Consider the following 16002-nt stretch of genomic DNA (forward strand, 5'->3'; position numbering starts at 1 on the left):
TTCTAACTGTTGAAAAGAAGTATCAATGAAAATATAAAAGCATGATTCAAAAGTATAAATACACAAGTAAAAAAAAATAATGATTTATTATTAAGCACATTAGGCACTCCTATGAATTTGTAGCGTATTATGGAAGTATATCACACTGTTGTTTGCTTTGGCTAACAAAAATAAACACATAATTGATTTTCAAATATATGCTCTTCAACTACTTTTATCCCTAGAGATTTTGACAGCACCAAGTTCAAGAAACTGTCCATACCTTTCTCATAAGCACAGTCCTAAATTATAATTAATGCAAAGTTTATGACAGATTTACCAATACCTAAGGCTAAAAACTAGATCAATTTCTTCTGATATTGTCCACTAAAAGAAAAACACACACCCACAATCATCCCAGATAAATTACAAAGCAAATAAAACTATAATGTTTAATTGTATGAACTACATAAACAATTATAGGCATACTATATTTATGTTTATTTCTAAAGCCAAATTAATTCCTTAATTTCATAAATACTGAGGTATATAACATATCTTTACACATGTAAATCACATACAATTGATTTAACACACATCATTTTATCTGAAGCTTTTATGTCATCCATAATTCAGTTCCATTGTTTGTTTCAAATCAAAGACTAAGTTTCAATTTTCACGAGCACACAAAACATATATAGACCTTTCTGATTTTTTTTTTAAACTTCATAGAAATAAATTCACTTCAAATTACTGTTTGAAACACATTTTTAATACCTGGCAAAGTTTTTGATTTTTTTTTTTATTTGGGCCTTTTTTTATGACTTTATGTTAGTTTTCATTTAGCTCTTGCTCAGGACACAAACAACATACTTCCAAGACTAGAAAGAATACAGAAAACCAAATTCACTGTTAAACACAACACAATTATCCCTGATATTCTTCAGCAAGAAGGTGTGAATATACTTGGTTTTAGGGTTTTCTTTCTGGATTTTAATAATAAAACCTAGCATTTGCCATTTCCATTTATCCATTAGGATTAAGAACTTTTTCTTCTGAATCAAAAGGCTTTTTTCACCCTTTAAGAATCTAAGCCTGCCAGGGTTCTTCTCTCCCCTTTGATTTTGTAGCTCACCAATGAACTCTGGAGGCTTAGGGATTGTTTTTCATGGCATGTTGTATTTAAACTTTTTTGTTTTGTTATTCCTTCATTTTTCAAATATTTAATTTATCCCTTTCTTTGCAAAATATAATGACTGTTTACCATCAAATATTAAACTTCTGTGATCTCAGAAACAGAATCCAATCCTACAACCACCGCAGTCAGTGAGAATAGTTCTACTAAAATGGAGACTGAATGAGCTACTGAAAAGCAGAGTTTTAGTGCAAGCATTATTTAAACAATCTAAATCTAGGCATGTTTTATATGCTCTGGATTATATTCTGGAGCTACATAATAATTTCTGATGATTATACATGTAATTTGGGCTGTTCTGAGTCATACTTAAATCATGAACAAAGAACAGGTCACAGGACACAGTCTTAAACTACACTCAGCTTTGAAGCACTCCTGCAAGTAACTGTCCAAACTGGGAATAATCCTGTCACATATTGCCTGTCATCTCTCAGGTCAAGGAGGATCACAAGAGTATAATAAAACCCTAGCCAATTCCCAAACCTGTACTATGGTTGAAGCAGAGGATGCAAGAAGGCATTAACAATAAAGGTTGAAAAGAAAGGCCAGCATTTGGTATGTAACAACTCAGTTCTGGGTCAGACCATGTATCTATCTACATCAGTACTCTGCTATGAGAAGAGTTAAGCAGCAAGTGCTTATGGAAAGAATGAAAGGACCTGGACATGTTCAGGACAATCCTTCCCTCAGTATATTCTTTCAGACCTTGGAAACTGTGGTTTAAGGACTTTCTGCTAACATCTAGGAAAAGATTCTTTAACTCAAAACAGTAGTCTAACTTCTTATGACAAATATAGCCACGCAGTTAGTGTGCTTGCAAGGTCATTTCTGCGTCAATCCAGAAAGAATGCAAATCATTTACATTTCTCAGAGGATGGTGAACTGCAAAAGGCCAACATGTTGGCTGCCATGGGAGCTGAAGCTACCCCAGGTTTCCAAACACAGTGGACCTCAGAACCACGAGATGAATCATCATCTGATAAAACTGTGGAAGTATTTTTGAAAATTTGGGAGAACTAACTCTTTATACCTCTTTCCTTTCTTCCTTCACTTCTTCATTGACTCATTCACTGTTTGCAGGATAGCAATGGATTAGCCAGAAATTTTTTTATTGATATTTATGTAGTGCTTTATTTATATAGTATCTTAAGATAAAAATAGGAAAATTGCCCTACAGAAGTCAAACAAGCAGAACAAAATTAATATCCAAAAATCACTCTGAACTCAGAGTCATGACTGGCTCCTGTGCATTACAATAGAATAGGAGGAATGGTGGATGGGGGTTGGGGAGCATCTTTTATTAAGAAAAAAAATATTTCCACATTAGAATTTCACAGAAACAATGTGTGGAATTCTTTGCTTTTAAAAAAAACATTCACCTCCCAGTTCCCCTGCCTGGTTTTGTCTAACCTGTTTTTCTGGACTTCTGTTCCCCACAGTGAGGCAGCCCATTAGTGGCATTTTCAGTCAGAATGGCCCTTTTTCAACAAGATTTCACTAAGTATCTTCCCTTTCTAGATTCAAATTATTTTTTAATAAGAATAATATGTAACATGAATAAATAAATAAATAAATCAGAATTAAACTTTCCACTAGTTTTCTCTACAGAATACAAGTTTAAATAAAGTTCTTCAGGGTGATGTCCTTGATTTCTACTTTCCTAGTTTTTGGTGAGTATATTTGAACAGCACAGTTAAAATCTAGTTCGCTCCAAGAAAATAAAAAAAAAGTTAAAATGAAAAGACAAGTGAAAGCTAGTATTTTAATCCAAGGCAGAATGTTCAACAGCTTTCTATGAGTATTTCAAATAAACTGACAAAATTTCTTCTTGGGCAACATGCCACATGAAGAACTATTTTTTCTAGCGTTAGACACCTTGCAGGTTAAATAATTGCTCAGACTGGGAGAAGGAGTGGCCAGGCAGAAGGATCATAAGCCAAAGGTTAACCCTGTGGATATTCACAACAGAACAGGGCATACCACAGCCAGCCATGCTGTACTGTCTTTCATCTGGCAGAAAGCTGTAACTTTCTCTCTTGGTTTATGGCAAACATATTTAACTCTGTGGCATATTTTGTTCAAATCCTGTGCTACTGCAGGACAACATCTTTAATTTCTTTTTAAACTAAACTTCATTTCTGCCAAGGCCCAAGTATTCTTTGCTAGAAATGTCTTCTCTAAGGGCATAATGAAATTTTAACAAACTTCTTAAGAAATCACAAATTTTTAGCTCTTATAGCTGATACAAAAGGACCAGATCACTTTTCTATGCTCACTTACATATTGATAGACTGCGACCGAAAACTTCTTTAGAAATTAAAGATCTAGATATTTTTGTGTATTTAGCCTTTTCTTTCATCCAGTCTTTTCAGGAATCAGATTACTCTATGGGCTAGCTTTTCTGAGAAAATAAAGTTCACGTGTAAAGCTTAGTTCAGTGTCAGGAAGTTGAATGTCAGTGCAGGCCCAGACTTTCTAAAAAACTTCCAAAGCTAAGCCAATATCAAATATGATCAACCTTAACTAAATCATCTATTAGTTGCATTATTATTCCATTTCTAATGCCACAAAAATTCAGTCTTAATTTCCACCATTTTAAAACTATATGTAAATGTATTGATTTGAACTATTTTATAAAAAACTGTATACAGACGTCTTTTTAATTAGACAGTTTAGTGAATATACATTTCATAGAAAATGGATCTCTGAACTCCAAGCAGTAGGAAAAAATAGTCTTTTTGTCTGGGTTTGTCTTTCATGCTTTTTCACATATTTTATGTGGTGAAGATAAATAGGTTAGCACCCTAATAAAGGTTATTTTAACCTTTGGCAATGCTTCTTTTTCAACCCTTTCTTTATATAAGACAACAGAATTAGGAAAGAAAGCTGGGCACGGCTACATTCTTATGACTGCTAAAACCAAACAAATTTTTAAGCCAAAAATAGTAGTGAGTATCATATGTATTCCAGAGAAACATCACAACGATTAATTGATCCCAAGAGATCTTACAGACTTACAAAAGCTGGTTAATTATTGGAGTACATTCTTGTAAGAAAATCAGAGGACAAACATAGTTTTGTAGTTGTCCATTTATAAGAAAGATATATTAACAGTTACTAGAAAAATCACAACACTCTGTTAAGAAAAACATTCAAGAAAATTTTATGGAGGAAACTTTTACTCCAAATATCTTTTTTCCAAACTGTTTAATAAACTCAGAAAGCTAACCGTTCTCTCAAATTCTAATGCATATCTATAAATTCAATATATGTATGTGTTTTTCTAAATACATAATACTAAAATTATGAAAATAATTTATTTCAGAATATAAAAAACTAAATGAATAATGAAAATTTCAGTGACCCTGTAAGTTTTCGTTCACAAAAAAGTTTGAATGTATACGTATGTAATTACGTCTCCAAAAGCCTGAATCTTATTGTAGTTGATGCCAGTCATTCGTGACCTACATGACCCAAACTTTTCTAGACATGCATTTTTGTCTTAAGCCTGACAGTGTTCAAAGGAAGCTCTGGGTCCTACATCTTTTTTTGAATACAGGAATAAAAAATACAGATGGGTGAATGGTAACCTCAGCTTCAGAGGTTAGACACAGTTCAAGTAAGCATCAGAAATGTATGCTTCAAAAATCTTTTGAGATGTATACCCCCACTCATCTCAATAAACATCAGGATACCGGCACCTTCGGGCCACCCCTCAAAATGGCTCTAAGACCCCAGATGCAGTCTTTCCCCTTTAAAATGTCACAAGTCTTCAGGTCTTCCCCACTCTGACTGCCACATTACACAAACTTTAGGTGGTACGTCCCTGTAATCGTTTTTCCAAGTTCTTCTACCTCTGTAAAAACAAATAAAACTTTCAAGGGGCAATGAATTAAAAAAAAAAAAAAAAACAACCAACAAACAAAAGAGCTAAGGGACCCCTCATCCCCACACCTTAAATACTGCACATTCAAAGAATACGCAGTTTCAAAGGAAGATAACCCCAAATGTTCTATCAAGTTTGGGGACTGAATACTAAAAACACAATAGAAAAGAAAGCCTTACTTTAGCTTGAAGTTTTGTCAAAAGAAGGAATCTCAGGCAGAAGCACAGGGTAACGAAAAGTAGACTAGTCACAAGTTTATAGTCATCTAGCCTTTAATATATTTCAAAATTCACGTCAGATGAGAAATTTGATTCAAGACAACTTTTCCTTTTTGTTTAAAAGTCCCTATTTCCGAAATAAGAACAAAAAAGTATTTGGAAGATAAAGAGCAAAAGAAGACTAAGTTGTAAGCATATATTTTTTTGAAACTGATAATAAAGAATCTCTAATTACACTAAAAATGCATAATTCTAAAGAAGATACGTCTTAATCATCTCTCAGCTTTACTCATACTCTTCTTATACATTCCTAGCACTTCAAATCTTTTGGGACCTGCACTGCTACACTCGGGGAAATTCAAGAGCTTCAGGATCTGGTTCTTTGGATTGGTTTCCTGTTGTAAACTCAAATTTGTGAAATGATCAATAGCTATTGCTATTACCATATAATATAAAATTTTCCAGTATTTTCCATAAAAAAAAAAAAAAAGTTAAATTGAATACCGGAAGATGGTTTTAACAGTATTTAGCATTTAGGATTCCTTAGCCTACTCCATTCAAGGACAAACTAGACAAAGTTAAAAAGCTTTTTAGCTAAATTAAGATTGCTTTATAGGGTATATTTTTGGTTTTCTTCCTCTTCTGTGCTTCCACTATTAGAAATTCAAGAATTGCATGGTGAAGCAAGTCCATCAGAACCCTAGATCCTTTTCTGTGGTGCTGCTTCCTAGACAGTCAGCCCCTAGCTAACAGTGTTGCATGGGGTGACTCTAGCCCATATATCAGACTGCACTTACTCTTGTTGAAGATCATGAGGCTTTGGTCAGCCTGTTATCTAGCCTGTGCAAGCTCTAAAGAACACCCTGATCCTTCAGTATACTGACTGCTGCCCCCAATTTGGTATCATCTGCACACTTAGTGAGATTGGACTCTGTTCCATCATACAGGTTGTTAACTAAAACATTAACTAATTTGGTCCCCTACCATCTATGATGGGCTCCATTAATTGGATTAAAATTAATTCTGGATAAAAAAGTCCACAAGTTGGATTTTGCATCACAGAACACAACTGTTTGAGACTGGTAGTCTAGTCAATTTGCCATTTACCTTACGGTCTACTTGCTCAGCACATACCTCAACAAATTTTGAGAACAAGACTCTAGCAGACTGTCAATGGCCTAGCTAAAATAAAGGCATGCAATAAGCACTGTCCTCCCCTTATTCATAGTACCAGTCACCTTGTGACAGAAAGCAATGGAGTTGATCAGCCTTTGGTAAACCCATGCTGGCTGCTCCTAATCACCTTCTTTCATGGGTTTAGAAATGGCTTCTGAGAGTATTTGCTCCACAGCCTTCTCAGGAACTGAGATAAGTTTGCCTAGCCTCTAGTTCCCTGGATCTTTCTTCTTGCCTTTCTTGAAGATGGGTGTGATGCCTGTCCTCTTTCAGTCACCAGTAACCTCTCCCAGTTGTCACGAATTTTCAAAGATGATAGAGAATGACCTTCAAAATGACAACAGGCAGCTTGTTCACACCCCTTGGATGCATCCCATCTGTTCCCTAGGACTTATTATATGTTCAGGTGAGCTAAGCTGTACTGTGCTTGGGTAACATCTGCTATGCTCTAAAATAAAAAGGATAAGCTCCAGGCAATGCGATGTGTATGAATTTAAGTGTGGAGAAGAAAGGAAGCTGACATCTCACTTTCCTCTTTTTCTTCAGAAGTACTGCTGTTTAACTCAATTACAATACTGGCTGCTTCAATGGCCTGTTCTCACAGAGTACAGACAAGTCAGTCCACAGAGCTCCTGAAATTTCTAAATAGGCATTACTAAACAAAAGATAAATCTTTTTCAATGGAGATCAATGTACGTGGACGTGCTAAATATCAGACATTTTATGAGATCCTTTAAACACAATCTATATTTACACTAAAATGTCAGTTTTAACATTACATAAAAATTAAAGAACTCAGGGAAGTCATATTCAATGATCTGAGATTCTTAGCTCAGCTTTCAACAGACTCCAGATGCAAATGTACTTACTCATGGAGAAGAGCTGATGGCTCTATTATTACTTCCATTTACAAGGATATAGTTGGCTTCAAGTGATTTTCCTTTGAGGCTACAGTAATGAGTCTAAAACTCCACAAAGACATTTTTTCACTTTTATACATTTTTCCATTGCTTAGCTTGTTTATTCAATTCTGATGCTTGACTTTGCCTTTACAGAACTAAGACTAGGAAGTATAATTAATGTCATTGATATACTTTGATATGTCACACAAGCTAAATATAATTTAGAAAAACACTATACCATTTGGCTAAATAAAGGCTCCAAATGGTATCTTTAGTGTCATGCATTATTAGTGGGCTTTCCTTTGGAAAGTATTTGTTTAAATCTAGCTATTTAACCAAGAATTAGGCAGAGACAAGCCATGAATATAGCTTTTGTTTAAAAATTAAAAGCATTTCAGGTGGCATCGAGAACTGAGATGTCATGGTGGAAGCCCAAAAGCCATCAGGCCACATTCTGAATGAGCTGTGAAGCTGCCTCAACTCCTAATAGCTGTGTTTGTGTTTATTTTATCAGATACTGACTGCAACAATCTACTTCCAAGACCAGGATATCTATCAGATAACTAGAAAACAGGATTTCAGCATTTTAGATATGTGTCATTGATGAAAGAGGAAGAAGAGATGCTTTATGTATCTGATGATGCCACAGACTGAGAATGGCATGCGATTCATTAACATAGCAGCTGAAGAAGCAGGATCACATCAAGAGACTGTTGATACACACACATTGAAAACATTGATCTTCTAATGTGTTACTTAGGAGAATTTTTCTCCTTTTTAAAAGAAGAGGATGGATCTAATCAAATTTTCATGACAATTTTTTGCTTTTCTACAACACTAACCTTATAAGAAATTTGACGAAAAAAGGATCATATTCTTTGCAGTATACAATATGGAAAGGGTGGATTCTGATCTGACATTTATAAGCAATTACAAGAGCTAGACATGTGTAAGAATGTCAAGATACAAGAAATGTTATGGGGACCTTCTAATCCATAGGCTACATTTATTTCCTGGCACTAGCAAGAAAACAGCAATCACTGTCCCAAGCCCACAATCACAAGCTCACAGCCTGAGACAAACCACACCATGAAGGATTATCTGAAAAGAAAACAAAACACATTGTATGTGTCTAGTTTGGATACGTGATAAGCATACTAAAGATGGGAGATGTAAAGACATTATTCTAACTGCTGTTTGCTTTTCAAGAGTAAAGTATGCACATGAGGTAGTTCATACTTTGCACCTCTGAAAAAAAGAAGAGGAAGGGGAAAAACAAAAAAAGGGGAGGAAGGAGGAAGGAAAAAGGGGAGGAAGAAAACCCCTGCTACATAGCTGCCATGGAAGGCAAGCAAAAAAAGCAGAAATGACTATGTGTCTGAGTGTGGATATGTTAAAAAAATGTGAAGGAAACTCCTGCTTAATAATTTCAAAAGCTGTCAAAAAGACTGTGATTTTAAAGTTCTACATAATCAAGTTCAGAAGCAGAGCAACACTGTCTCAGGGCAAAAGATTTATTCTCTTTGATGAAGGAAGCAGTGACGGATTTCTTTTTAGTTTGGTCACAACTTAGAAAGCTACTTCCTTTTTGAAAAAGTATGACTACATAGCTGTAAACTAAATTAAAAAAATAATGAGGTTTTGAAAAATACAGTACTTGCTTTCTTGTGCCACGTAACCCTCAATATTGATATTTATCTTGATGAGAATAAAAGATATGTCCATCTGCTGACTCACGGTAGGAAAACAATAATTTATTCAATGGTTACTGTTCTGACAAAATTGTCATAAAACTGATCATATTCAATTGTTTCAGGCTTTCTGACACACTGACAAGTTCAGTCATTTTGCACTTGGCTCATAGGATATTCTCATCAAGAAAACAACAATGCTGACTGTTACATGGTACAGAAAGTAAGAGCTGTGTCAAGCAAATGTGTTGTCAGATTTTGTCCACCAGAGGTAAAATGAGCTGTGCCTTGTAGATCATTTGCTACATGGATGGACTGCTGATGAAAGGTTGCCTTAAGATCAGCCTTCTGGACCATAGAGGCTGGAATTCTTCAGAGTCCACATGAAAGACATGAAAATATCACTAAATACCAGGCTCATACTTTCTAAGACATCTGTTGGCCAGATCTTTTATCTCATCTAGGATAGCCTGTTTGACATTGCACAATACAACAGACAAAAAACACTACTGCCATCAATTGCCTCTGAATGTCTTTGGCAACATATGGTAGCTGACATGAATACAAGAAAGTATCAGTAATTGTTCAGGTGAAATGATTACTAGTCATGCTATTCTGAGCAAGATAAAGGCTCTTCCTCCACCTCAATCTCATGCCATCCATCTTCCATGTGATATGGATTTGGCATCATCTTTATGTGATATGGTGCCAAACTTGGACTAAAAATATACCACTGCTCAACATGCCTAAATGAAGTAAACAGAAGATCTTCTGCAAAGACTAGAGTTTTCCACATGCTGTTTTGCAGCTTCACCTTCCAGAGAGCACTGGGTACGCTGAGTTTATAATGAAGATATTAAACAGCAATTCTGTGAAGACTGGTGCTTAATGACTCATTGCATTGTGGTATTTAAAAATGGTTTAAATAGGTGCTGGCACACTAGTGATTTTGTAGAATTCCAGATAACACTGAATAAAATCATTATGACTGAAATCTACCTAATGCTGGTATTAAAAAAAAAAACCAAACAACAACAAAAACCAAAACCCAAACCACCAAACCCCAAATAATGACTACACTACAAAATAGTGGACTACTCAAAAAAAACTTTTGGACAAGATTTAATACATTTGTATTGGTTTGCCATAAGGAAATGTTTTTCTGCCCTTCTCTCTCATTTCACTCACCCTATCAAACAGTAAAATCTGTACAAAATGGCGTGCAGATACTTTTCTCTTCCTTCACCCCTAGCATATGGGATCTCTCAGCCCAGCAATATGTATTCCTCCCTACATGCTTGTTTGAGACCCAACAGATAGCCACTGATGTCATGTACCATTATTTGGCTCTGCTTCAGCACTTTCCTATGAAACACCGAGGCCAGAAAGGAGGGAATAGGAAGTAAAAGACTGTTCCCAGCTTCTGCTGCTTGTTTCTGCAAAAGTAGAAAGTCCATGTGACTTGGCATCACCCACCTGCAGAGAAGGAAACAGCTAAAGACACATGGAATCAGGCAATCTAGTACTGAAGATGGCTAGTCTGGGCTAGGCAGAACAGAGTGTATGGCCATTACAGTTAAGCCACACATTTCTCACAATCAAACTCCAGCACAGACAAGATATACGCTTGAAAATAAAAAAAATAAAAAAAAAAAAAAGAGGAAGGAAAAAAATGTGATAAAATTGCAGAGTATAATTCTAGTTGGAGCCATACCTTGAACACCGAAATGCTCACTCACTGAACACAGTATATACTTCATGGGCGCACACACAGTAAGTTTATCACATACACAGCTCTGTAGAAAACAGATGTTCTTATATTTTTCATGATAAGAAGCTAAGGTAACTTACTTGACATCAGTCCCCAGTTCAGCAGTGCAAATTAAAATGCCAGCTCATGGTTCTCCTATCATCATCTGAACCTAAACACTTTCTATGAGAATTGCTGCCTAAACCCATTTCTTTTGTAATAAACTCAATAACAAGTAAAAAAAATAATAAAAGAAGAAATGTGTGGCAACACCAGAGGGTGACACAGTGAAAACCCCTCTGAAATAAGCTGGCCTTTTTTTCCTGCCTTCCCCACTCCTTTCTTTTCTTGCTGGCCTCAGGAGCACCTGCCCACAAGCAATTGCCTTGCTGACAGACAGATGGAACAAAACTGCCCATGTAGTTTTAAATTTAGCAATTAAAAAAAAAAAAAATCACAGGATTATTTGAGCTGAACAGAGTGAAACAAGAACGGCTCAATTCAATTACAGTATATAAGACTCCGGCCTACTGGCTGAATAATTCAAAACAGGATATTTTCCTTCTTTAATACATGAACAGATACTTCCTTCCTGTGTGAAGAAATAAATCCTCCAACTTTCTGCTTTTTATTATTTTAGAAAGAAGCCAGGGATCAGAAAACATCAACTAATGAGACTGTTCTTTTTTGTATATATATTTCAAATTAAAAAGAAGAAAATCCCAAAATTTAAGCCAGATCTCTATGTTTACACACACACATTTCCTGTCTACCAAACGATGCCTGGGACTCCTGCCTTAAACATTTTGCATGTTCTTACAATAAGACAGCAATACTTAAAATGAATGGTAAAATAGCTGCTGAAAGGGAGAAGGAAAAAAAGAATACTCCAAGACATCAAGTCATTGGTAATAATTTCATACAAAGGCCAACTATTTTCTAAGGGAGAGGGGTGGTAAAAGAAGGCTGATACTCAGATGACTGAAGACTGATCAACTGTACACTGCCCTGCTCCTGTTAACAGCATACTTGGTTTCATAACTCTCTATGAGCCATACAAACATGTGGTCATAACCGAGATCTATTCCTGCCAGTAGCAGGGCTATCACGTCATTCTGATTTGCAAAATTACAGTGGAATATTGACAAATGGCCCTGGCAAAGATGCAGCAGCTGAATAAGCACATTTAGAGACATGGGTTAATGGAAAAAACCCTCTGTCATATCCTCTTAGATCTCAGATGGCCACATTACTATCAGTTTTCTTTGCTTTACCTGAAACCATTAAAAAAAAAATCAGCCAATGAATGTGAACAATTAGAGAAAGCAGGGCTTCAGACAAACATATAGTTAAGTCATCAACAGCCGCCTTACTATGTGTACGGAGTCTAGAACTTCCCACGTAGACTGTGTATTTTGAGACTATAAAAGATAAAATTGGTTTAAAGATTCTTTTCCTTGTGTACTGAATGACAATACTGATCCTGTAGCCATTTTTATTTTGTACTTAATTATCACTAGATTGAATTTTGAATGTGATGTTATTCCTCAGATTCCTTTGGAGCACGCTTTTATTTCTTAGAATGGAAACTTCTGAACCAATTTCAATCCTTTAAAACTAAAAGTACATTATTAACTCTATATAACTTGGAAAAATTACTAGTAACAATTTCTAGATTTTGTGCATTACAGGCCTTCTAAGTGTGGGTTTTTTTCTGATTTAACTGTCCTCATAATTTACTACTGTATTCAGACTTGTGGTTTTTTTAGCACTTCACCTATAAAACAAAACAGCAGCTTGCTTCACCTCTGGTTTTGGGAGCATGTTTCTTTTACTGGAATACTGCAACACAATCTCAGCTACTTTTTCTATATTTTCAGCTATATTATTGCTCTCATTCTATTATGAAAATGAACAAAATACTCAAATGTTGCTGACATTATAACTTGTTACTAAAACACTAAAAAGCTGAACATGTTAGAACAAAAGTAGTGTTTCCTTATTTTCATTTGATTGTCCTTTAACTGTAGAAATATATGGGGTTCTGTGCTGGATGTGACATTAACAGCACAGTAACTACCAGGGTATTACAAAGAGCAGGAAACAATCCATGATGAATAAATTTAAATGAGCTATATATACTAAATGCTTCTTTATTTCTGGACATCCAACATGTTCATTCTAGCCCTGGTAGTCATTTTAATTTCATTTATTTCCAATACCTACACAATTGCTTAAGAAGAATAATATTTATTTTTTAAATGAAGTTTTCATGCTAATGACTGCACTTACTTCAGAAGATGTGAAATCATCTGCTTTTATTTCTTCATAGTCATCCTCCACTTCATCACTTTTAACAGCTGCAAGAACACTGGCCAGTTTCTTTCGCAAAAGAAAACCCTTCCAAAATGCCTAAACAAAAAATTTAAAGCATGTTATACAAAGCCATAGATCAAACCCAAATCCAGATTCTCTATGTTATCCCATTAGGAAGATAAAACATCTTGGGCCTTGGTTTAATAGCTCAATGATCTGTTTTTTGAACTTTATGTGACATTTAAAACTTCAAGACAAATTAAATGCCAGCATATGTCTAAAGCTCAGAGTACTCAAGAGGCTCTCCCCAAGTAAGCAGAAAGGAATCCTGCAACTCCCTCAACTACAAACCTGGGTCAACTAATTAATTATTTGACAATTCCTTTAGGGACTATTACAAACTGAAAGGAAAGGCTACATAAGAAAAGGCTGAGTGTCAACTTTCAAATTACTGAGAATAAAAATACACTTGTACTAAATGTCTTATAGTTTACAAGTAGCAATTCTTGGAGACATCTCATGCAAGTGACCTAGGTCAGTTACTCTTTCCTAACTGTCGAAGATCTTTATTTAAAAAAAAAATATTACCAGTAGGCATAATCATACCTAAGAAAAAGAAACACGTTAGGAATTAAATGCTGGAAAAAGAGGAAGGGTGTAAGGAACACATGTCAAGCCGTAGAATGAGATCCATGAAAACACTTCAGAGATCAAAATGACATAGATAGAATTAAGAAAACTAAATTCAAGACAGCAATTTCCCCCCAAATGAGTGTTTGGCATCACTAGAGTTCAAGATGTCCTAAACATTTAAAACATCATGCAAACATTTTCCACTATGCTGAAAGCTGTAGTGTTGTCCACATTTAATGGCTTTGCAATGAAGGCACTAAAATAGGAAGTGTAAATCTCATTCTGGCTTAACGTTCAGATTATTAATTTTTAGGAAGTGATTGTCTAACTGCATATATTAATGAAAATGTTACTATTTTTACACACAGAATTCCTGATTATTATAAAAATTACTAAAGGTGTTTGAACTGCTTTCCTGTAATTTCATTGTTGTTATTTTCCTACAGATCTTCATAATCATTCCGATAAAATTTTCTGAGTAATCAAATGACAAATATATTTCATTCAACAAACAATTAATTTTTACAAATGCAATTAAAATTAGTATTTATAAAAAATAAAATATAAGAATGGATATGAGACATCTGAACCCCTATAAAATGCACAAAGATAAATAGTGTAAGACTCTTTTCATACTAACTTTGGAAATTATCAGGTGTGAAAAAAAATAAAAGGAAGCACATTTTAATCCCTATATAAATTTGTGAAACTTATCACTTTAATATAGAATAGAGGTCAAATACATAAGTTAAAAAAAGTGGATTAAATAAATTTATGGAGATCAATTGTTAATATACGAGCTACACACTATACTCCAGAAACGAATTTTAGCTCAACTTCCCAGATAACTGACTGCTGTAATATGATTCTCTATTTGTCCTGTTTCTTAGTACGCACATGTACTAAACATGTTGCTGCTGCCCATTTGTGGAATAGATACTAATGAATTACTTGGATTTTCAGACTGAAAATGGAACTTAGGCTCCTAAATCACTTTGGCACCTTTGACATTTTTATAGAAGACTTACAATATCAAATGTTTTTAAGTTAACTTGAAAATTGAAATCCATAAAGTTCCATTTGCTTAAAAATGCAGACCCCCCCCGAACCCTGGCAACTTGACAGGTAAATACTATATCTGGTTGGCAAACTAAACAGTCAAGGCATCAACTTCAATTCTTGCACACAGTAATCCATTCTGTTTAACTGTTAGCTCAGTATCTACCATAGGACAGCCTAGGCTATGGTCTGTTCCCAGTGGCAGTATGGATGAGGCAATCCCGTTTTTGGGAGACAGGGAGAGAAGGAAAGACAGGTAGGTAGGAGAGAAGAGATGGGAAGAGTAGTTAGTTGTATAGATATCAGACATGATGTACCAGTTATGCAGCATCTGTCAGTTTAATAGCATAGACATGCCCCAGTAAGAACATGGACACAATAGGTCTTAAGCATAATATTAGCATTAAATCAAGCAAAACTAATTCAGGGAAATACTTGGTGAAAAAAAACCAGAAAATATTTTTATGCTTCTATAAAAGTTTTTGTAAGGAAGGCTCTCTTTTAGAAATATCAAGCTTATGCTGATTAAATAAAAATGTTCAATTATGAAACTATGAATAAAATCATAAACAAAAATAGAGAGATTGTAAATATGCAGAACTAGTAAGTTTTTTCTTATTAAATTTTCAAAATAAGTAAAGGGAATAACATCAACCAACCTGGATTTGTGTGGCAGCTTCATGTTTCTTTCTCAAAGCTTCTATAAACTGATGATCCTCTGTTTTGGTGCAGTCCGTTTTCCTCCTGGCATGGTACTGCCGCCAAAGGGACTGGATGACTGATGCTGCCATATGTAGCCTCGTAGAGAAAAAAATATACCTTTATGATTGACATAACCTCACCAGTACAACTGGATTATCATAGCTGCCAGATTATAACCATAGAACACAGTGCTATGTGTTGAGACAAATGGAAGACTGTAAAATGATTAAAGAAATTACAATCCAGATGTGACATATATGTTCAGAATCATGGGAGGATATTCACATCACATAGTTAATTGGATTTCCAGAGTTAAGAGGACTAATCTCTACTAGGCTGTGTTCCCTGTGTATTTACTGGAAAGGAAGAGTCTCCTCAAAGGAAGGATTAGGAGCAGAAGTGGTTTAACAATGACTGAATAAACTATTGGAGGGATTCGCTTATCTCCACTGTCTATATTAAAAAAACAAAACAAAACCCAAAAAACCCACCACC

The 16002-nt window shown here is 35.0% G+C and overlaps 1 protein-coding gene across 1 annotated transcript in view; it reads right to left on the minus strand.

Moving 5' to 3' along the window:
• LRRIQ1 (leucine rich repeats and IQ motif containing 1) overlaps window positions 1-16002 on the minus strand; it is a 113750-nt gene that overhangs the window by 56102 nt on the left and 41646 nt on the right. Inside the window, exons 16-17 of the mRNA XM_056340918.1 lie at window positions 15465-15603; window positions 13090-13209 (exon numbers count right to left, since the gene is read on the minus strand). Of these exons, the coding sequence (XP_056196893.1) occupies window positions 13090-13209; window positions 15465-15603 (259 nt within the window). The remainder of the gene's footprint in view (window positions 1-13089; window positions 13210-15464; window positions 15604-16002) is intronic.

Source organism: Falco biarmicus, chromosome 5, assembly GCF_023638135.1.
Source record: "Falco biarmicus isolate bFalBia1 chromosome 5, bFalBia1.pri, whole genome shotgun sequence".
Classification (NCBI taxonomy): Eukaryota; Metazoa; Chordata; class Aves; order Falconiformes; family Falconidae; genus Falco; species Falco biarmicus.